Source organism: Propithecus coquereli, unplaced genomic scaffold (assembly GCF_000956105.1).
Source record: "Propithecus coquereli isolate 6110/MARCELLA unplaced genomic scaffold, Pcoq_1.0 Scaffold134, whole genome shotgun sequence".
Taxonomy (NCBI): domain Eukaryota; kingdom Metazoa; phylum Chordata; class Mammalia; order Primates; family Indriidae; genus Propithecus; species Propithecus coquereli.
Genome location: NW_012137636.1, coordinates 4907243 through 4930522, shown reverse-complemented (window position 1 = coordinate 4930522; position 23280 = coordinate 4907243). Strand labels below are relative to the sequence as shown.

General features: G+C 34.3%; 1 protein-coding gene across 1 annotated transcript in view; it reads left to right on the top strand.

Annotated features, from left to right (window-relative positions):
• Positions 1–23280, top strand: part of BBS9 (Bardet-Biedl syndrome 9) — a 501118-nt gene that overhangs the window by 258353 nt on the left and 219485 nt on the right. Inside the window, exons 15-17 of the mRNA XM_012638756.1 lie at positions 1544–1639; positions 18119–18291; positions 21732–21884. Coding sequence (XP_012494210.1) covers positions 1544–1639; positions 18119–18291; positions 21732–21884 — 422 coding nt within the window. The remainder of the gene's footprint in view (positions 1–1543; positions 1640–18118; positions 18292–21731; positions 21885–23280) is intronic.

Sequence of the window (23280 nt, the reverse complement as noted above, 5' to 3'; positions counted from 1 at the left end):
TGGGGGTGTGGGTCATGTCTTGGGATGCTAGGGTTTCTGGCCTGGGCAACTGGGAGGGTGTTTATGCCATTGTGAGAAGAGGGGAACAGTTTATTGTGATTGATCTAAACCTGATAGACTTTAATTAAAATGGATTGGTTGTAGAGTTCTCTACGGGAACAGGCTTTAGAATCAGGCAAAAGTAGGTATGTGTTGCCTGGTAATGCAACACACTAGCTATGAGCCATTGGGCAAATCATTTAACCTCACAGGGTTTCAGTTTCCTCATTTGCTAAAAGTGAAGATAATAATATGAGTTAATATATGTAAAGAGCACATGGTGAACAAACAATCGATGGTTAGCTTTTATAAAATATTTTATAATTAATAAATACTTTCTTCCTGGAACCTTTCAATGATGCATCTTATTAATTCTCATTATTTCCAAATGAAGTAGACAGGACCTTGTTTTTTTATTTCCTCAATTAAATGTAAGGAAAATGCAAGGAGACTGTGGTAGACAGAGGTTAAGAATCAGTGAATGCTTGCCTTAATGTCTCAAGAAAATAAAAATTATTTTCTAGCTCTGTCTGTCCATGCAGCTATAAAGTATTTTTAGTGCAGAGCTTTTGAAATTTTGATTAGAAAGGGAATGTAAATGTCTTAAAGCCCAGCAGTGTAGAAAATATACATTTCTTTCTTTCCAACAATTCATGGGAACAGCATGTACCAGTAATAAAACAGCCCTTTCTCTTCCCTAACAGATATTTTTTTCCCTCTAAAGGGCTACTAAAATCATTATGTTTTTTTCAATGCAGGACATCTTGTCCTTTTCCCGGAGGTTATAGTACTTGGTGCCTTTCATGATTTCAGACAGCAAACTGCTCCCTGAGTAGGCCTCTGTTTGTGCAGGACATTTTGTCTTTTCTAAAGCACAGTGTGCCCACCACAACAGGTTTATTTATGTGTACGTTATCAGAGTTACACAAGCAATGATTCTTACTTTTTTAAAAATATTTAAAATAAGTAGAGTTTAAAATAGAGTTGATTCTCTAAGCTCTTCCAATAGTGTCCATTTGTTTTTGTTTTGTTTTGTTGTTAAGTATCTATATGAACTCATGCTTTTCAATATATTTGGTGTATTTTACTCCACTGCAATTATTATCTTTTTTGATACTCAATTATTTTTTTTCTGGCCGGTGGTAGTCTCTTTAAGCCGGCTCTCAAATCCTTTTCATACAACCCTACTAGTTCACTGATTGCTTTTTTGCTATCTAGTTTAACAAGATATTCTAGGTTCATTTTGTGCATGTTCTGTCCCATATCTGGAATCAACCATTAGAAGAGAGGAAATTAAATGATCCATAGTGTTATTTAGAGGCAGAAATTCCAGCGATTGAAAGGTACTGTGGAAATCAAAGTTAATCCATTTTAGCTCATACATGGACTTTATACATGACTAGTGACGTAAACATTTGCCATTCAGCTCTGCTTCATATTTCAAATGTTGTGTTAATTATGCCTTTTGGTCACATAAGGTGATATTTTTACTTTTTTATTGTAGGCTTTGCCAATCAGTCAGATGATGATCAGGTGAATATAATGGGTTTTCGCTTCTTAGGAGGTTCCCGAGTTACTCTTCTTGCTTCCAAAACTTCTCGTAAGTAAAACCATATATTATTTATTTTTAAATTTTCTTCTGGTACCCTACATCACAGAGCATCCTCACGTCAATGATTCCTGCAAAGGGCAGTGTTCAGTTATATATAGAAAACTAAGAGCCATCTATTAACTATATAGGGTATAAAAATTATGAGGATAGGATTGTGTTTTTTTCGAGATGTGTAACTTTGGTGTTGGGGATGAGGGTAGTTTGAGAGAGGAATTTAAAGAACTGAAAAATATTTTTGAGATAGGTGTGTGGTGAAGTAGGTTGTGGATGTTCCTAAAAACTGGAATTGATTTTTTTGCATATATTCTTGTTTCCTCCTTTTGGTTATTAGCAAAGATGATGGTAAAAGCAAATGACTTTTGATGAGACTAATTTCAGTAGTCGGAAAGGTAGTAATTATATAATCGAGTTTGAATTTCAGATTTCAATATTCTTTTTGATTCGCTTGCTTCATATTTGTGAGAATAGTTCAAATTAGTCTATATAAAACTGACTTCTGATATATGTAGTATACTGAAGCTACTGAATTCACCAAGTTATGTACATCTTCATGGATATAAAGCAAGATATTAAGAAAGGAAGTGTTTAACAAATTTGTATTGAGGGAAAAGTGTGCATATGTATATACAAACACACACATTGAAATAGTCTGGCTGACTACATTGCAATTAAAAAAATCTCCAGTTTTTGCAGGGGGCTTTTACTTTGTACTTATGCATTTGTACTTGTAGTTGGCTATTACTTTTATATTAATAGTAATAAGTAGAGTAAAATAGGCTATCTTTTTATAAAAGAAAGGCATTAGCAGGAGGAACGTACATCCCATTGAGAAATTATAACAATGTTTCTATGGCTAAAATCATAACAGGTTCTTGAATATGTAGATTGGTAACTGGTGAAATAGAATAGGATACAACTAAAGACTCTAGAATAGGTCACAGAAATCAAAGACAATTCTGAGAAGAATGAGAAGATTCTGTACTTTTCAAGTTTATTGTAATTGGTCATGATTGCAGTCTTTTGTTCATTCGTACCATTTCAAAATTTTTTATTTTATTATGATAAGAACCCTTAATACAAGTTCTATCCCCTTAGCAAATTTTTAAGTGTACAATACAGTATTGTTAACTATAAGTACATGGCACTATTTTGCTTTAATCTCCAGTTGGATGATGGAATCGTTTTGGTGCATTTCTCTTAGTTTAACTATTTTCTTTAATAAAACTAAAAAAGTTGTTAACAACATTTCTTTGGGAAATTTTACACATCTGTTTGACTTCAGTTGATAGTCCTATATAATGAATCTGCAATTGAAACCATTAAAAAAGGCAAAAAGTTAGCATTTGTGCAAGTGAAGATATTTATATCCTAATGCATTATATCTATTCTGTTTTGTATAAAGTAACTCTTAGAACACTGATGTTGCTCATAATTACCTTATCATTATCTAAATTTTACCAAATATCCAGGTATATAACTGATTTATTCACTTTATCTGAATGTATGGCAATGATTTGACACAGCCATAGTGGTGGGTAGACAGACTAAATAATGGAATAGGACAGGAGTTTTTAAACCGGGAACCACATGAACTATATAAACTGAAACCTGAATAATAGTAATTACAATTTCCTGATGGTTTTTTGGCTTCAGTGCCACACAGAATCCTACCTTTGGTGCTGGAGGGAGATAGGTATGGAGAGAGTGTGGTTTTCTGGGTTTGAGAGGCAGATGTTGGTGTTCTCTACTGCTTTTTCAGAGTATTCACCCCCAAGAAAGGAATGAATTATTTGTACCCAACCTAAGTTTGGCATTTTTCTTTTTTATGAAAGGAATTAATTCTAGTCTAGCAATTTGGATAGGCTGGAAAATCCTATAAATGGAAAGAGCCTGCATTTCTTCCATGGTAAACAGTCAAATGATTCATAAGTCATATAGAATTGTCTTTGGCTCTCGGATAGTATTTTTCCTGGGTTCCATATATTCATGTCTTTTTAAAAACTTGCTTGATAATCAACCAAGGCTACAAGTGTGCTATATGGGAAGTTTTGTTCAATTTCCTGATTCGGTGTAGACCAGTCAAAGCAGAAGAAAAAAAGTGAGTGCAGCTATTGTCTCAGATACCAAATTACCGTGGGAAAACTGAATAGGTTTTTATTTTCAGAAGGTAGAGTAGTACTTAAATGTAGTTAAAATTTATTGTGTGAATTGTGAAAAAAATGAAGCATTTAAGATAAAAATATTTAGGAAGAACACACTAGCAAAATTTCTGAAAATTATTATCATAGTCCTAAATTGAAAATAACAGGATGGGTCAAATTTTATGAGATCAAATATTTTTATAATCAATATTATAAAATATTCTACATGGAGGTCTATAATTTGAGTGATTCCGAAATATGCTATTGCCTAAATATGCCTATATGCTTCCCATGGCACTATCCTAAGATTCAGGTCCACACAGTGACTAATTACCATATACAACAAACACTGCCACCTCTCTCTTCCTTCTCTCTCCTACCCCCCTTTTTCCTCTATACTTTTCTGGGTCTTGCCTATCTCTATTTTTATCTTTATTTCTTATCTCTATCTATTTGTGTATTGCCTTGTTCTACTTGTTTCTTAAAGAATTTAGAAGAGTTTTAAAAATATCCAAAATATGAAAGGAGAAAATAAGTAGTTGAAGTAAACAGGGAGAAAATAAGGGCAGGAAATTAATAAAGGCAAGAATAAGAATAATAAGAATAAAAAATGCAATGCATAGTATATGATTTATAAGGTGCTAGCAGCCTACAGTAACAAGAGAGCATTTAGTTCCAATATGCAGAATGTCCAAAATATATTAAATCAAATTAAATCAAATCATTTGTTAAGGAGATGCACAGTCTTTACTGATCCTAAGTTCAGGGTGAAATTTCTCTTATGAATATTCACAAAGATAATTCATTCAATAGTGTCTCTACAGTTCATATTTCATAATTATAATGATTATACTTTTGTAATTATAATTTATGAGTAACAAATTTCACAGAGCTTTAAAAACAAAGATAAAACTCAATTTTCTGAATATAATTCTACCTGAGCCCAAATCAGTACAGTTTAAGCTGTAGCTTGATCCAAGAATAAATTTTAAAGTATCTAGTCTTACAAGTTTTCATTATCTAGTGTTTCCAGTAAGGTGAACAATTAATGGGTTCAGTGAATCAAAAGTCTAGGTAAGTTTGAAGAAGTAAAGTAGTAGGAGTTATAGAGCAAGTGGACTAGATGAAATAAAGGTGGTGGTCACAGAATGGATTGGATGTTGATATCAAGAGTTTAGAGGGACTGCAGATTCTGATAATGACAAGCTCATCAGACAAGGTATAACGTTAGGGGCGTGGGTTGCTAAAATGGGGAGGAGACCAATGGAGAAAAGGATTTCAAGGAAACACACTATCACAGTTGTGAATATTGAAAAGGCCTATTTGTGTTGAGGTCCATACATTCCTTCTGTACCTCATTTGTTGAGAGTTTTTATCATGAAAGTGTGTTGAATTGTGTCAAATGCTTTATCTGCATCTATTGAAATGATCATATGGTTTTTGTCCTTCATTTTGTTAATGTGATGTATCATGTTTATTTATTTGTATATGTTAAATCATCTATGCATCCTGGAATGAATCATACTTGATCATGGCGAATGATCTTTTTAATGTGCTGTTGAATATGGTTTGCTAGTATTTTGTTGAGTATTTTTGCATGTATGTCCATCAGGGTTATTGGCCTGTAGTTTTCTTTTTTTGTTGTTTCCTTGTCTGATTTTGGTATCAGGGTAATGCTGGCCTTGTGGCATGAGTTGGGAAGTATTTCCTTCTCTTTGTTTTTTAAGAATAGTTTGAGTAGAATTGTTATTAGTTCTTTAAATGTGTGATAAAATTCAGCAGTGAAACCATCAAGTCGTTGGCTTTTCTTTGATGGGAGACTTTTTATTACCGAGTCAATTCAGTTGCTGGTTATATTGATCTGTCCAATCTTGGTAGGTTGTACATGTCTAGCAATTTATCCATTTCTTCCAGGTTATCAGATTTTTTGACATATAATTGTTCACAATAGTCTGTTATGATCCTTTCTATTTCTGCGATATCAGTTGTAATGTCTCTTTTTTCTTTTATGTGAGTCTTCTCTCTTTTTTCTTAGTCTACCTAAAGTTATGTTGATTTTCTTTGCATTTTCCAAAAACCAGCTCTTTTTTGTTGATATTTTGTATTGCTTTGATGCTTAGCACATGAATAACAAAAAGAAAAAAAAAACACACCCAGACACATCATTGTGAAATTTTAGAGCTTTAAGGATCAGAAGCGTAATCTTAAAGATTAGAAAGGAAAAAGCAATCTAATCAAGGAGTATGAATCAAGGTGGCATTTAACTTTTCATCAAAATCATTGGATGCTAAAGAACAATAGAGAAATTTTCTCCCAGATTGGAAGGGAATGATTTTTAATGTAGAATTCTGTATTCTGCTAAATTGATAATCAACAAAGAATGCTTATATTCTCAGGGCCACAAAGTAGGGCTAACGAATTGCTATACAGGTTGAGCAACCCAAATCCAAAAATCTGAAATTTGAAATGCTTTCAAATTCAAAATTTTTTGAATGCTGACATGATGCTCAAAGGAAAAGATCTAAATTTTAGATATTGAGATTTGGGATGCTCAGCCAGTATAAATATGAGTAAATAATGCATATGTTCCAAAATCCAAAAACATTTGAAATCTGAAAAACTTCTGGTCCCAAGCATTTTGGATAAGGGATACTCAATCTGTAGCACATTTGCATAGCCTAAGGTAGGTGTTTGAAAAATGGAAAAGATAACTAATACATTGTACATTTCAATATCTCAAAAGATTTTAACATGCTAGAAAGAGTGATTGAATTGAGTAAGGTCAAGTTTAAAAATCTTTTGCTTATCCATTTTGATTATTTTGTTTTCAGGTATAAAATAATTGTAGTCATGTATGTGAAAAAGCATTGGGCTTTGAAAAAGGCTTTCTTTTTACATCTCCCGAAAGAAAGTATATGTGAGCTTGAACTGTATTAATCAAAATATCTTCAGAACCAAGGGATTTGAGAGTCTTATTTCACTTCATCTTGATAGGCAATACCTTTTTTCTTTTTTTATTCAGCAGACACGTTAGGTATAAAGACTTCTGTGGCTCTTGTAGAGCTCCTGGACTAATGAGAGAGACAAACTGATAAAGAGAACCTAGATAGATTCCTTGATGTGCCTACAGAAATGCACTTTTGGTGCTGTTGGATCCCAAAGGAATGAGGCTTCATAAGAGATTTTATTTGTATGATCTTTAGGAATGAGTAGAAGATGATTAGTTAGAGGGTTTCCAGGAAGAGGAGAATGTATGTTTTCATGCTTGTAATGGATGAGTTTTCTAAGGATCAGTGAATTTTTTTGTGTGCCTGGAAGTTCATATAATAGGGGCTCTGTGATAGCCCTTTAATGAAGCCAAGAAATTTGGGGACAAGTATAATGATCATATCTGAAGTCACCTGATATCCACCTCATGCCCTGTCCACAGCTTAATGTATACATTGAGTCATCAATATAATATTACTGTTAATATTTATTTTAGAATTTCTTAGCAATATCATCAAGGGATAATGCAAATATATAAATTCAGCTTGGAAAAAGCCTTTTGAAAAGTAAATTTTGAGAGATAGAATCAAGATGGCCAACTAGAAGCAGATGGTATGTGCTTCCTGCATGGAAAGGAACCAGAATAGTAAGCATATTCTCATATTTCAAACAGATCGTCTAGGTGAGAATGCTAGGATTCACCAGGGAAGCAACGGGAAGCACCAAAAATGGTTAAGGAGAGGGTTCAGGGAAACTTGCCTGGCCAGGGACTGGCTAACAGCCAGAAGAAGCTCAGACTAACAGCAGACTTCTCAGCAGAAACCTTACAGGCCAGAAGAGAATGGGATGGCATTTTGAAAGTGCTGAAAGAAAAATAAACTATCAGCCAGGAATTTTTATGTCCTGCCAGAATAAGCTTCATAAATAAAGGAGAAATAAAGTCCTTCCCAGACAAGCAAATGCTGAGAGAATCATGACTAGTAGATTGGCCCTACAGGAAATGCTCAAAGGTGTTTTAAAAATGGAAATGATAGGTCAGTATCCACTATCATGAAAATGCATATAATATAAAACTCAAAAGCCTAATAAAACAATCATTCAAAGGAGGAAAAGACAGGAATTAAATGGCAATACAATAGAAGTTCAGCAAACCACAAAGACAAAAAGAAAGAAAAAAGAATTTATTAAACAAATAGAAAACAATTAGCAATGTGACAAGAACAAAGCCTCATATACCAATATTAACCTTGAACATAAATGGATTAAATGCTACATTTAAAAAATATAGATTGGCAGAATGGATAAAAAAAGCCATGATCCAACTATAACCTGTTTATAAGAAACTCACCTTACCCATAAAGACACATATAGACTGAAAGTAAAGGGATGGAGAAAGATATTCCAGACAAATGGAAACCAAAAGCAAACACAAGTAGCTATACTTATATCAGATAAAACAGACTTTAGATAAAAAAAAAAAAAAAAAAAAAAAAAAAAAAAGAAGATCATTATGTAATGATAAAGGGATCAATTCAGCAGGAGGATATAACCATCCTAAATGTTAATAGCTATGCACCCAGTATTGGAGCAACCAGATTCACAAAACAGATATTACCAGACTTGAAGAAAGAAATGGACAGCAACACAATAATAGTGAGGGACTTCAACGCCCCACTCACAGCACTGGACAGATAGATCATCAACACAGAAAATCAACAAAGAAAAACTAGACTTAAAATGGACTTTAGATCAAATGGACTTAATAGACAGTTACAGAACATTCTACCCAGAAACTGCAGAATATGCATTCTTTTCATTAGCACATGGAACTTTCTCCAAGATAAACCACTTTAGGCCACAAAACAAGCTTTAATAAATTTTTAAAAATCGAAATCATATCAGGTATGTTCTCAGATCACAGTACAACAAAGCTAGAAATCAATATAAGCAGGAACTTCAGAGACTATACAAAATACATGGAAATTAAACAACCTGCTCCTGAACAATCACTGGGTCAATGAAGAAATAAAGAGGGAAATTAAAAAAATTTTTGGAATGAATGAAAACGAAAACACAACATACCAAAATCTGTGGGATATAGCAAAAACACTTGTAAGAGGGAAGTTTATAGCATTAAATGCCTACATCAAAAAAATAGAAAGATCACAAATTAACAATGAACATCATGCCTCTAGGAACTAGGAAAACAAGAACAAACCAAACCTAAAGTTATCAGAAGAAAAGAAATAACAAAGATCAGAGCAGTACTAAATGAGAGACCAACAAAACAATATAAAAGATCAATGAAATAAAAAGTTTTTTGAAAACGTAAACAAAATTGAGTAGCAAATTGAATCAGTAATAAAAAAATCTCTCAACAACAACAAAAAAAGCCCAGGACTAGATGGATTCACAGCTTAATTCTACCAGACATGCAAAGAACTGGTGCCAATCCTAGTAAAACTATTCCAAAAGATTGAGAAGTAGGAAATTCTCCTTAACTTGGCAGGGAATCCAGTATTACCTTGATACCAAAGCCCGGAAAGGGTACCACAAAAAACTATAGACAGGCCGGGCGCGGTGGCTCACGCCTGTAATCCTAGCACTCTGGGAGGCCGAGGCGGGCGGATTGTTTGAGCTCAGGAGTTCGAGATCAGCCTGAGCAAGAGCGAGACCCCGTCTCTACTAAAAATAGAAAAGAAATTAATCGGACAACTAAAAATATATAGAAAAAATTAGCCGGGCATGGTGGCGCATGCCCGTAGTCCCAGCTACTCGGGAGGCTGAGGCAGGAGGATCGCCTGAGCCCAGGAGTGTGAGGTTGCTGTGAGCTAGGCTGACGCCACGGCACTCTAGCCAGGGCAACAGAGTGAGACTCTGTATCAAAAAAAAACAACCAAAAAACTATAGACAGTATTTTTGATGAACATAGATGCAAAAATCCTCAACAAAATACTAGCAAACCAAATCCAGCAGCACATCAAAAAAAGTAATTCACAATCAGATGGGTTTCATCCCAGGGATGCAAGGATGGTTCAGAATACACATGTCAATAAATGTTATTCACCATATAAACAATTAAAAACAAAAACCATATGATCTTAAGGGATGCAGTTTTGATAAAATTTGATAAAATCCAGCATCCCTTCATGATAAAAACCCTCAAAAACCTCAGCATAGAAGAAACATAATGATCCCTCAAAATAATAAAAGCCATATATGAAAACTCACAGCCAACATCATAGTGAATGGAATAAAGTTGAAAGTATTTTCCCTAAGAACTGGAACAAGGGAAGGATGCTCACTGTCACCACTTCTATGCAACATAGTACTAGAAGTCCTTGCCAGAGCAGTCAGGAAAAAGAAAGATATAAAGGGCATGCAGATTTGAAGAGAGGAAGTCAAATTGTCTCTGTTTGTTGATGATATGATCTCATACTTAGAAAACCCTAAGGATTCCACCAAAAGACTCCTGGATCTGAAAAATGAATTCAGCAAAGTCTTAGGTTATAAAACCAACATGCAAACATCAATAGCATTTCTATATACCAACGACGACCAAGCTGAAAACCAAGTCAAGAACTCAATCCCATTTACTATAGCTGCAAAATAAATAAATAAAAAAAATACCTGGGAATAAATTTAACAAAGGAGTTGAAAGATCTTTACTAAGAGAAGTACAAGTCACTGATGAAAGAAATTGTAGGCAACACAAACAAGTAGAAAAACATCCCATGCTTATGGATCGAAAGAATCAATATTGTTAAAATGATCATACTGTCCAGAGCAATCTATAGATTCAGTGTAATTCCTATCAAAATACCAATGTGATTTTTCACAGAATTAGAAAAAATAATTCTAAGATTCATATAGAATCTTCATTCAAAAGGGCCTAAATAACCAAAGCAATCCTAAGCAAAAAGAACAAAACTGCAGGCATCACATTACCTGACTTCAAATTATGCTACAATTCTGTAATAACCAAAACAGCATGGTACTGGCATAAAAGTAGGCACATAGATCAATGAAACAGAATAGAGAACCCAGAAATAAAACCATATACCTTCAACCATCTGATCTTTGACAAAGCAGACAAAAACATACATACTGTTCGATAAATGGTACTGGGAAAATTGGATAGCCATATGCAGAAGAATTAAACTGGATCCCTATTTCTCACCATATGAATTGAAGACTTAAACATAAGGCCTGAAATCATATAAACCTAGAAGAAAACCCAGGAAAAACTCTTCTGGACATAGGCCTAGGCAAAGAATTTATGGCTAAGACTCAGAAGCAAATGCAATAAAAACAATAGACAAATGGGACTTAGTTAAACTAAAAGGCTTCTGTACGCAAAATAAATAAACAAAAGAATAAACAGACAACCTACAGAATGGGTGAAAATATCTGCAAACTATCTGTCTGAAAAAAAAACTAATATCCAGAATCTATAAGGAACTCAAACAACTCACCAAGAATAAAACAAACAACCCCATTACAAAGTGGCAAATGACATAAACAGGCATTTTTTAAAAGAAGATAAATGATCAAAAACATATGAAAAATGCTTAGCATCACTAATCATCAGAGAAATGCAAATTAAAACCACAGTGAGATATCATCTTATTCCAATTAGAATGACCATTATTAAAAAGTTAAAAAACAATAGATGTTAGCAAGAATGTGGTAAAAAGGGACACTTACTTATACACTGTTGATGGTAATGCACATTAGTACAGCTTCTGTGGAGATTTCTCAAAGAACTAAAAGTAGCTCTATCATTTGATCCCCCAGTGGGCGTCTATCCACAGAAAAAGAAATCATTATATCAAAAAGACACCTGTACTTACATGTTTATTGTAGCATAATTCACAATCATTAAGATATGGAATCAACTTAAGTGCCCATCAACTGATAAGTAGATGAGGAAAATGTGGTGTATGTATACCATGGAGTACTATTCAGCCATAAGAAAGACTGAAATAATGTCTTTTGCAGCATCTGGGATCAAACTGGAGGCTATTATCCTAAGTGAAGTTACTCATGAACAGAAAAATAAATGCCACATGTTCTCACTTATAAGTGGGAGCTAAACTATGGCTATGTAAGGACACACAGACTGATATAATGGACACTGGAGACTCAACAGTGGGAGGCTTGGAGGGGATGGGGAATGAAAAATAGGGTACAATGTACACTATTCAGGTGATGGGTACAAAAGCCCAGACTTCACCACAATACAATATATACATGTAACGGAATTCAACTTGTACCCCCTAATTCTATTAAAATAACAAAAATGAGAAGAAAAAAATAATAAAAAATAAAATAAAGTTATATGATTAAAAAAGAAAAGCAAATATCAAGAAACTATTCATAGTTTCTAATGTTGAAGAGGTTATATATTTAGAATATTATACTCATATCTACTGAAATTGTTTATATTGCTTCCTCCAGATTTTGATTTAAAGAGCATTCATCTGCTTTTCCATCTCACAAATTTCCAAATAGCATAAATTATCTAGATTCATTGTGATACAAAGATAAACATTATTTATATTGATGAACTTCAGATGTTCTGATACAAATAGAGACCAACATGATGTATTTTTATGCCCTGCTTAATGTAATATATTCTTTTCTCCAATTGTAGTAGAGTGGAATGACAGTTGACTGGGCTGTGATCATCTAAGTTTATTTTATTTGGAAGCTGAAATGGTTATTTCCACTGATCTGCTATTGTAAGATGCAAAGGAAAAGAGAACAAATTGAATGTTCATTTGGCAGCTATTTTGATTACTAATTTTTAAGGGCATATTTTAAAGTACAGCTTCTTTTATTATAAATAGAAAAATTCATTTCTTGTTTCCATGAAATGTGTCCTCTGGAAAGTCTCCAGGGGCAATGTTAACCGCTTTGGAATACTAATACTAAGAAAACGTAATAACCACAGTAATGCCTTATCAATCTTTGACTCATTGATCCTTGTTGAGTTTTGACAATCTGAAATAAATTCATCGTAAAAATATTGTGTTTATCTTTTTACATCCCAATTCTGATTGTAAATTTTTTATTGCAGAAAATTATTTTTCTCCTGCATATGTTGATGAAAATAAAAAAAAATAGAAGCCCCAAATTTGAAGTTACATAAAATATCACACCTATTTAAATGTTTATTATGAGCTTTATGTTTTTATCATTTGATGATATTAATGTATTATAATTTGTCACAAAGAATAGCTATTAGGTATCTAGAGTTTTGCTTATATTTGGGTTTTTCTAGAGTTTTAGGTTTTTAGATGTTTCACTCTACACTTCTTAGATAGTTTTAGTATTTTTTGTCCAAAATTTTTGAGCATCTAATTTTGTTTGACCTAAATTTTAATAATACAAAGATAAATCGCATTTGTATAGATCTTTGCCATATAGCATTATATTTGATCTTTGTAAAAATCCCTTGTGAGATGTCTTTTATTTTTCCATTTGTGTAGATGAAGAAATTGAAGATTGGATATTTTTACTAAAGTCACTGATTTAAAATTTTACTAGATGTTAAGTTTTTCTTAGAGGTTAAGTAGGGGTTTCCTTTCTAACATGATACTCTTGATTGCTCCATATGGTACCATCATCTGACTGGACCATGGTTATAATGTCCTAACTGTACCTTTATTCTTTCCCCTTTCTAATTCGTTTTCTACTTGGTAGCTCTTGTGATAAAAACAAAGAAACAAACACAAATCATATCATGCCACCCTCCAGGTTAAAATCTTTGGCATTTATAATAATATCCAAACTCTTTACCAATTCGTATTGGTCTCCCTGCGTGTTCTGACCCTGGCCTAGTGTCCATCCTCATCTAGGAGTGCTTTCTTCCTACTCTGACCTTTTTTAAGTTCCTGGTACATGTCTTTTTCTGCCCTGAGGTCTTTGCGCTTGCCATTCCCTCTACCTGGGCCGTTCTTCCCATCGTTAAGGTCCAAGCTTTATGCACAAAATGATTAGGAATGTGTGGTCTAGACTTAAATTGATAGTTTAGATTCCAGCTCTAGCTTACAACTCTTCTGAATGACTTTGGAAAAATTATTTAACCATCTGTTTCTTAATTTATAAAATGGCAATAAAATAGTATGAAAATATTATATGTGAATCAAATAAAATAATCTCTAAAAAGCACATAGTAATTTCCTGATACAGTCTAAGTGCTAAGTAAATTTTAGCTGCTAGTGTTATTTTCATCATTATTGCAGTTAGTACTGCCACTGATGTCACCTTCTCAATGTTGTCTTCCTTGACCATAGTATCTCCAGATAAAGACATTTAGTCTTTATCACAGCACCCTTTTTCTCTGTGTCATAGTACTTTCATAAGTTCTATTTCATATGTTATTTACTTGTTCATTTTCTGCCCTTCTCACTAGGATGAGGATCAGAACCATGTATGTATTGTTCACTGTTCACTGTTAGCACTTATCACTCAGTATTTTTTGAATGAATTAATAGATGCAGTGTTACCTTGAATTTTGTTAAAACTATAAACTAAGGATAGTTTGCATTGCCTCTCTTTCATAAAGCAAATTTCATTCCTGTGATTTGTCTCTTTCCTTTGAACTTACTGCACATGACTTTTATCTGTTACTTTATCTTTGTTTGCTCAATATGGAGGATTGAAATGGGTCTCTCAGAGAGTTCATAGGCCTGTGTTGAGATAATTCAAATCTTTATAAAAGAAGATATGAAAAGTTTAGACTTGCCCACATTTTTTTCGTCAGAATAGAGATTTTGTTGTCTGCCAGGAGTAGGGAAGGAGCTCCAGTTGTAGGCAATGAAGACAGGACGTTTGTCTCCTCTGGGGAAGAGTTTGGGGCACTGCTGCCTTTCTTGGCTGGCCTACAACATCCCCTGCTTTCTTTTGTCCAACACCCATGCCCAGTATAAGCTGAGAATGAGGTTTAAGTCCAGCACTTTAGGGGCATCAGGGTAGGTGCTAATTTGGTTTGTCTTTCCCCATCAAGAACTCAGCCCTGGCCAGCTGATCTTGGGCATACTGTTGGTATTCTGCTGAGAATACTATGCATGTTTTCCCCAGTGGCAAATTCTGATCAATTTTCACACTAACTTGTGGTGGATTGGTTGTCTGGACATATTTGATTGTGCCTTGTTTCCAGATTTTCTTGCAATGCCTACATGGATGATTTAACAAAAACTGGTGTAATATCTTGTTAGAGTGCAGCATAAAATGGTTGACTCAGCCAAAATGGCCTCTTTAGTGTTCCTAAAAGGATGTTCCTGCCTCCGTGCCTTTGTACTTACAGTTCCCTCAGCTTGGAATGTGCTTCCCACCGATATCCCCATGGCTTGCTCCTCCATTTCCCTCGGGTGCCTTGAAATATAGATTTTTTTACATCTGAGGCCAGATGATATAGTTCTTTGAAACATGTCATAATAATCCCAGTTGTTTATGTATATCTATTTTAAGATATTGTAACATGTTTTTGTTGAAAAATTATAGTGAATGGAATAACTTCCTCTCTATGGCTTATTTCATTTCATATATAAGAAATTTTATTCTTAATATATATTTAGGCTGTACCCCAAGTTTTTCCACCTGCATGTGGATGCTTATTCAGAATCCTTCTAGAACCTGAATGAATTAAATTTCCTTTGAAAAATTAACATGTTAATATTTCTGTAAACATTTATGGCTGTATTTGAAATGACAGCAAATTTTATACTAAGGAAATATATTTTATTGAAGATACTTTTTCCCCCTTATCTGCTGTATGAAAATTACTTGATTAGTTAGGTGTTATGTTGATCTAAAGAAGTTTATGATAAAATCCCTGCCCTTTAGTTTACAATAAATTGGGGAAAGTAATGGCAACAATGATGATAATGAGAAACATTTATTGAGTGCTTAAAATGTCAAGCACCATTTTAAGTGTTTTATTAAAAGATACATATACATGAAAGGAAGTGAGCATATTAAGGCAAAAATCTCAGAATCTAGGAGTTGTAAAGGATCTCATTCAACCTTATGAACCCTGGAGGGAGCTCTCTGATGCTCTTGGGGACATCACAAAGCTGTGAAAGGAGATGTAGCTGGCCAAGCTCAGCTTCTTTCCCCAGGAAGGCTAGGATGTTGCCTGGGTCTAGATGGAGGCTCAGGTCTGGAGAAAACACCTGCCTCAGAATGGACAGACACACAGAAAAACAGGATCCTGGAGCCAGCCCTGAGCCAGAAGCCAGACATCTGCTCCAGGAGAGACAAATATCTGGGACTTGGAGGCACCATTGAGCTGGAACCAAATATCTGTCCCAGGACAGCTAGAGAGACAGACAGGCCTGCACCTTGTGAAATGACCCTTCTTTCTTTCACGCTGCATTCAACTCACAGGGAGACTTTCAAGGAAGTACCGAAGACCAAGGAGCTCAGACCCTTAAAAACACGTTAGACAGCATGAAGTTCCCTCTCTCCCAAGCCAGCTGTGTGAACATCCATAATTATTACACAATTCTTAACACGACTTCTGCCTTTTGCCGCTCCCTCGCTGTCATCTAATTCTTCTACTATGTGATAGTACTTCCCACACTTGGAAATAGTAATGCATCCCCTGGGGAGAAGTTCTGGCACCTCTATGGCAAAGTCAGCCCTAATGAATGTTCCTGAATCAGTGATAGCAGAAGCAGTGTTCATTCTTCTGCCATCATGTCATCTTTTCAAGTCTACTGTGAGCTCCTTGAAGGCAGAGCCTCTTCCCTTATTCTTGATTTTATTCTGACTGTCTTGTGTTGAATTATGTAAATGAAGGAAAGTGAATGACTATGAGTCTGGATGTAATATGTTAGATCTCAAACTTATCTTAGATAAGACCACATTTAGAGAATTCTTTTTTTTTTTTTTTTTGAGATCGGGTCTTGCTCTGTCCCCCAGGTTGAACTCGAGTGGTGAGATCATAGCTCACTACAACCTCAAACTTCTGGGCTCAAGTGGTGCTCCAGCCTCAGCCTCCTAAGTAGCTTTGACTACAGGTGTGTACCACCATGCCCAGCTAATTTTTATTTTTTGTAGAGATGGGGTCTTGCTATGTTGTCCAGACTGGTCTTGAACTCCTGGCCTCAAGCGATCCTCCTGCCTTGGCCTCCCAAAGTGCTAGGATTATAGGCATGTGCCACCATGCCTGTCCTACATTTAGAGGATTCTGATACTGTACATTATCATCACCATTCTCCCTTCTACTTCTCTATCCCTACCCCACCACAATTGTGCTGTGTCTAAAGCATTACAACTTTAGTGACATTTACAAAGAAAAGTATAATAAAAGCTGTTATCTCTGACCTTGGTCCTATTATCTTCAATGGGGAGAAATGAAGAAAATGTATAATCGGCATCTTGGGCAGAAGTCAGCATGTAGAATAAGACTAGGATGAAGGGAGGACTTGGGAAACCTCCAAAGGGAATGATATGACAGCATATAAAGAAATATTTTAAATGTCCATGTGTCATGCTATCCTAGCTAGGCTTTAGATTCCTTAAGCAAGACTAAATTCCTCTGTACTCCAACATTTCTTTCGTTACAACATTGTACATAATACATGCTCAGTAAATGGTGAATTAAATGGAATACAGGACTTAGTCCTAGATCTCATAAAGTGTATAATCCTTTTGAAGGGACTGAATATAATCACCTGGGAAGTTAAATAAGAAGGAATGGTTGTATATAGTTAAGGGCCTAGTGAACTGCAGACATGGTAAGTCTATATATAAATTCAGAGAGATGCAATATTGTGGGGTAGTTAAGATTAATAGCTAATCTTTGTGTTAATATCTAGAGTTCCAGTGCTCTGTTACTAACTGGCTGGATGACTTTGCAAGTTACTTAAACTCTGTAATAGGATTTATTTTTTGTAAAATGAAGATAACACTATTTCTCCCACATGGCTGTTGAGGTTTAAATGAGAAAGTGTATGTTATATGCTTAAAACAGTGTCTGGTGCATATTGGGTTTCCATAAATGCTATAGAAATCAAGGTTTCTTTGGGTAGGTGAGATTAAAGCCATGTCCAGAAGAATAGATAATAAAAAGGACCACACCCTAAGGCTTGCCACTGTGACCACCTACCTTTGGAATTAGATTTGAAAATTAAGTGGTTAATGCAGAAAACAGCACTGAAGCAGTAGATGTGTTTTTATAAAGCCAGTAGAGTCATACCTATATTACAACAAAGAAATCTTTATCCTTTTAGTATTCGTATCAGAGTTAGTGATAGTTTATATGGTTTTAGCCAGTACTTATGTGTTAATAAGCATTTTTCCTTAAATGTTTTTTCTCTCTTAGAACGATATCGCATTCAGAGTGAACAATTTGAAGATCTTTGGCTCATAACAAATGAGCTTATTCTTCGCCTTCAAGAATATTTTGAAAAGCAGGGAATCAAAGATTTTGCCTGTTCTTTTTCTGGATCTATGCCTCTCCAAGAATATTTCGAATTGATTGATCATCATTTTGAGGTGTGTATGATCATAAGCCATATCATCTATAATCCTTCAATATATAAAAAAGAAATAGATGTTATAGAAGAATTTTAGTGTACATCCTATTAGGCTGCATGCTTTGAGTTGTTATTCTTACGTGGATGGTGGATTTTGTGAATCCATTCCTGTTCTTTTTTCCAGTTTGTGATCAGTTACAGACATTTACAGAGTGGCTGCCTGGAGCTAGGCATGTTGTCTGGCCTTGGAACAGAGCTGATTTAATTCTCCCACATGGGGACTTAACCCTTGACCCCAATAACCCAGTGTTAAAACTATTTGAGCTTATTGGCGGCCATTTGGCTAACTAATTCTAGCAGGCCATAAATGAGGTGTGATTATAAAGTAAAGTGATTTTTCTTTTTCTTTTTTAACAAGCACACCAGAACTTCTGCATGTGAATGAGGGTTAACCACTTAAAATACTCTCCAGTACCTGGCACAGTGGATGCTTAGTAAATGCTGAATGATTAAATGTCTAAATAAATGAGATTTGACAGTAACTTTGTTGCTCTGAATATTTTTGCATTTCTTCTTTGGAACTACTTTCAGAGCCTATGTTAGATTCTCTTGAGAATCTAAATAATGGCAAATCTTCATCCTTTGAAGATTGATTTGATATTTGGAAATAGCCAAGGTCAAGTTTTATGAGTGGATTGAACAATGACAGTCATTGTTTTAAAAATTCTGTGTATTAAAATAAAGTCACCAGACTCCACTTATAGAATCTATAAACAGACTCTATAAGAAATACAAAAGGGAAATTTTGAGAGCATTTTAAACATCATTCAAGTAAGTAAGCATTGGTAAGAGAGTGATTACTTTTTAAGGAATCAATAGACATTCAGTTTATTAGCTGTGGTGTGTGTGTGTGTTTCAGAGAGAGAGAGAGAGAGAACATCAGTGATGTAACTTGTCAGTCAATCCTTGAACACTCTAAGAACATTGACTTTCACCTATGAAGACTTCTTTTAATGCAGTATTAACATAAAGGGAAAATTTCAGATGTGTAGAATCCAATTGTGAATAATCATGTCATTATCAAATAAGTTAAATTTGTTTCCCCTCCTCTATGATGATAATATTTTCTAGGACAGCACCTTTGATCAAATTGTGTCACCAAAATGGACTGTTTGGGAGAGTATATTTGGGTATTCAAAGGATTGAGAACCTTTGCAATCTTCTTGGATATATTTTAAGAAACTCTTACTTCACTGTGCAAAACTGGGGTCTAGTGGTTTCTGAAATAGAGTCCACAGAAAGATTACACTAGTTCCATATTTGTAGTATTTGAAATAGAGAATATTAGATACTACTGACTAATAAATGTGACATACAGTTTTTCCTCCTTATTTACTAGCTAGTAACTCCTTGGAGTTTCCACATCAGAGGTGATTCTTTTCTGAGGAGAGATTTAGAGAATATGGTGAACTAAGGCACTTTCATTTGTTACACATATAAATTAAGGGGGATGTGATTATACTTCCTTTGTTCTCTGTCCCCACTCTCTGCTTTCATCCATTAATAAGATTTGAAACTTGGAATTAAGGTGGTTTTGGAATTCAAGTGTCCCTTGCAGTGTAAGCAAGGGATTCTTGTCTGTATTTATTCATTGCTGTAGTTCCTAGTGCCTGGAACAGTGCTTGGCCTTATGATCATAAATATTTGTTAAATGTTGAAATTCTGACATGTGAAAACATTTCAATCAGTGCTGCTTATTTATACATTCAAAGGAATGATAACCTTGCCGATGTCTGAGTATTAAGAATATCTTTTTAATTTTTTTGTGTTTCATGATGAATTCAGGAAATAAAATATTATAGTAGCAAATTATACAACAAGAAGAGCGAATTATTCATAATTAGGCTGATGTTCTTTTAAAACATTTAGTTATTTTAAAAAATTGATTTTATTACTTAATTTTTGGTAACGAAAGGTTTTTTTTTCCTTGAGAATATTCTTTGATTTAGTTAGCTACTTAGTGCTTCTAAAATTGGGATTAAAGGAAATTGACAAAATTCCAAGTTACTTGTATTTCATATATAATTTTTATCATGTATCTGGAGAATACATGTACTGAAAAGGTAAGGAATTTGGTTTGATACCAGAAATGGAAACTGTAATGTTTGACTTCTGAACATGATATTTTTTTCAGAACTAGTCTATTACTGTTTTATAAAGTTGAATTAGCAGTTCACGTGATCTGATCTCATGGAGTGTTTCTTCTACCGTACTTTGACTAGCTTTCATTTATTTTAATACCATTAAATTTAAAAGTTATGAGATGGGTTACAGTGAAAAGAGACGTTTTTTATTCTCATTCCTCAACCACTCAGTCCCCTCTTTGGAGGCAGCGTTTGGCGCCCAGTTTCTTGTGTATCTTTCTAGATATATTCTATGCAGTTACAACTATGTTAATATACAGATTCTTGTTTTTTTTTAAAAAAGAATGAATGGTAGCCCATTACATGTACTATTCTGTATCTTTTTGCTTTTTTTCATTTACTCATCATTGGACAGCATTGCATATCAGTGCTTAGCAGACTTACACAATAGTCTTCTTTATTTAACTAATTCCCCTATTAAAGGGCATTGTGATTATTAATGATATCTTACTATAATCACAATAGAACAATTTTGTAATGAATATCTTTATATGTACATTACTTTTTACAATCATATCTCAGATAAATTCCTAGAAGGGATTGTTAGGTTAAAGGCTGTATGTTTCAGAGCTATTTGTATTAACTTTTGTGTAAAACTTTGCCCATTTTTCTGTTGGATTGTTGCTGCTTTTCTTACTGATATCTGTTGGGACGTGGTCCTTTTCACATTGATTTGTAAATGTTTCTAGATATTGTGGGCATAACTCTTTGTCTCTGTGGTTATTGCTATTATAATTTGCAGTTTGCTGTTTGTCTTATCACTTTGCTTATAATTATTTTTAATCATGTAGAATTAAATGTTCTTTTTAGTTAATAATTTATCAGTTGTGTGAGTGTGGCATTTGGCTTTTCACTCATAGTAATTAAGGCCTTTCTATGTCAATATTATAAAAAATTCTAATTTTTCTAGTGCTTTTATTGTGTCTAAAGTGTTGATCTCTCTGCAATTGATTTTGCTGTAAAGAATGGGAGAGATTTCTATTTTTCCCATATAATCAATTATCACAAAACATTTATTAAATAATATATTTTTTCCCAAATGATACTGGGTCACCTTTACTGAATTTCCATTTGATCTATTCCACTGAATTTATCTATGTATTTGTGTAACAAACACCACTTTGTTTTAATTCCCTTAACTCTATGTTTAAATTTCATTACTCTTTTTCAAACTTATATCACCATTGCCTGCATTCTTTCTTTAAACATTTTTTTGTGTCCATGTAACCTGAATTTAAGAAATTCTTCATTGTAGCTGCGGATAAATGGTGAAAAATTAGAAGAACTCTTATCTGAAAGAGCTGTACAATTTCGGGCCATTCAACGCCGGCTATTAACAAGGTTCAAAGATAAAACACCTGCCCCCCTCCAACACCTGGACACCTTGCTAGAAGGAACTTTCAAGCAGGTCAGTTTAATATCAGTGACAGTTTTCTACTACCGGACATGATTTTTCCCTCACTCTAGAGTCATGTACCAGAATATCAAGGTAAATATTTCTTTCCTGTGCCTTATGGAGCAGTGAACGGCACGCAGGCTTTAGAGTTGGAAAAACCTAGGTTCAAAGTGAAGCTCTGCCACTTTCTAACTGTGTGTCCTTGGGTAAATTACACTGAGATCATCATTTTCCACATCTTAGCTTTCAAGGTGGTTGTGAGGATTTTCAGTCATTTATGGAAAGGCATTAGCACAATGCCAGGCACATAGTGTGTGCTTGGTAAATAGTTATAACTAGTATTACCAGACAATTCTTGGTGCATCCCATAATTATTACCATAATTCTCTAATTGTCTTACCAAGCAACTGGCTAATACTTGAGTACTATATCCATTGATATTTTGAGATGGAATTCTTAAGCAGCCTAGTTCAAAAAGTTCTAGTTCAAAAGACTATTTTTCTTCTTCCTGACTCTCCTTCTACCCATGACTTATCATTTACATGGCTAGCGTTAGCTGCCTGTCACTGTTAAGGCATTGTATCTTCTAAAACTATTGAAAATTATCATTTCTGGCTTGAAAAAATAATTTTTAAAATTTTAATTTCTTGAGTAAGGCCTCTACCACTTCCACTATACTGAAGTCTTTGAATGACTATAATGAAGATTTTGAATGACTACATGTTGTCTTTTCATATTTCTACACAATGTCACCATTCTGTTTCAAAATTAGTGTTGGTGGTATGAATAGTCTGTTGATTTTTTAAATTGAATGTTTAAATGAGATAATTGTATATTCCCATGCAATTGTAACAAATAACATAGAGAGATCCCATGTATCCTCTACCCACTTTCCTTCAGTGATAACATTTTGCAAAACTATGTTATATCATAAGCAGGTTATTGACATTGATAAAATCCACAGGTCTTATTCAGATTTACTTGTACTCATTTATGAGGGTGTGTGTATTAAGTTCTATACAGTTTTATCATGTGTAGACTCATGTATCCACCCCCACATTCCAGGTACTAAACAGCTTTTGGACTGCAAGACTTCCCCATGTTGCCCTTTATCACCACATTCTCTTCCTACTCCCCTTCCCTACACCTTTTTGTTGAATTTGAAAGGACAAATCAGATTTTTTTTTTCAGAATTGGTTTTCCTAGGGGAATGAAAAATTAGCTTACTATGTTTATATTGATAATATATTTGCATCTTGAAATTTCCATGGTTATTTGAAAATCAGTAGCAGTTTGAGGGACAGTCTATAGCAGTAGTAGGATATTGGAAAGCACACTGGGCTTGGAATTCAATGCCGTGACTTATTAGCTGTGTGGCTTTTGGAAATTCATTTACTCTCTCCGAATT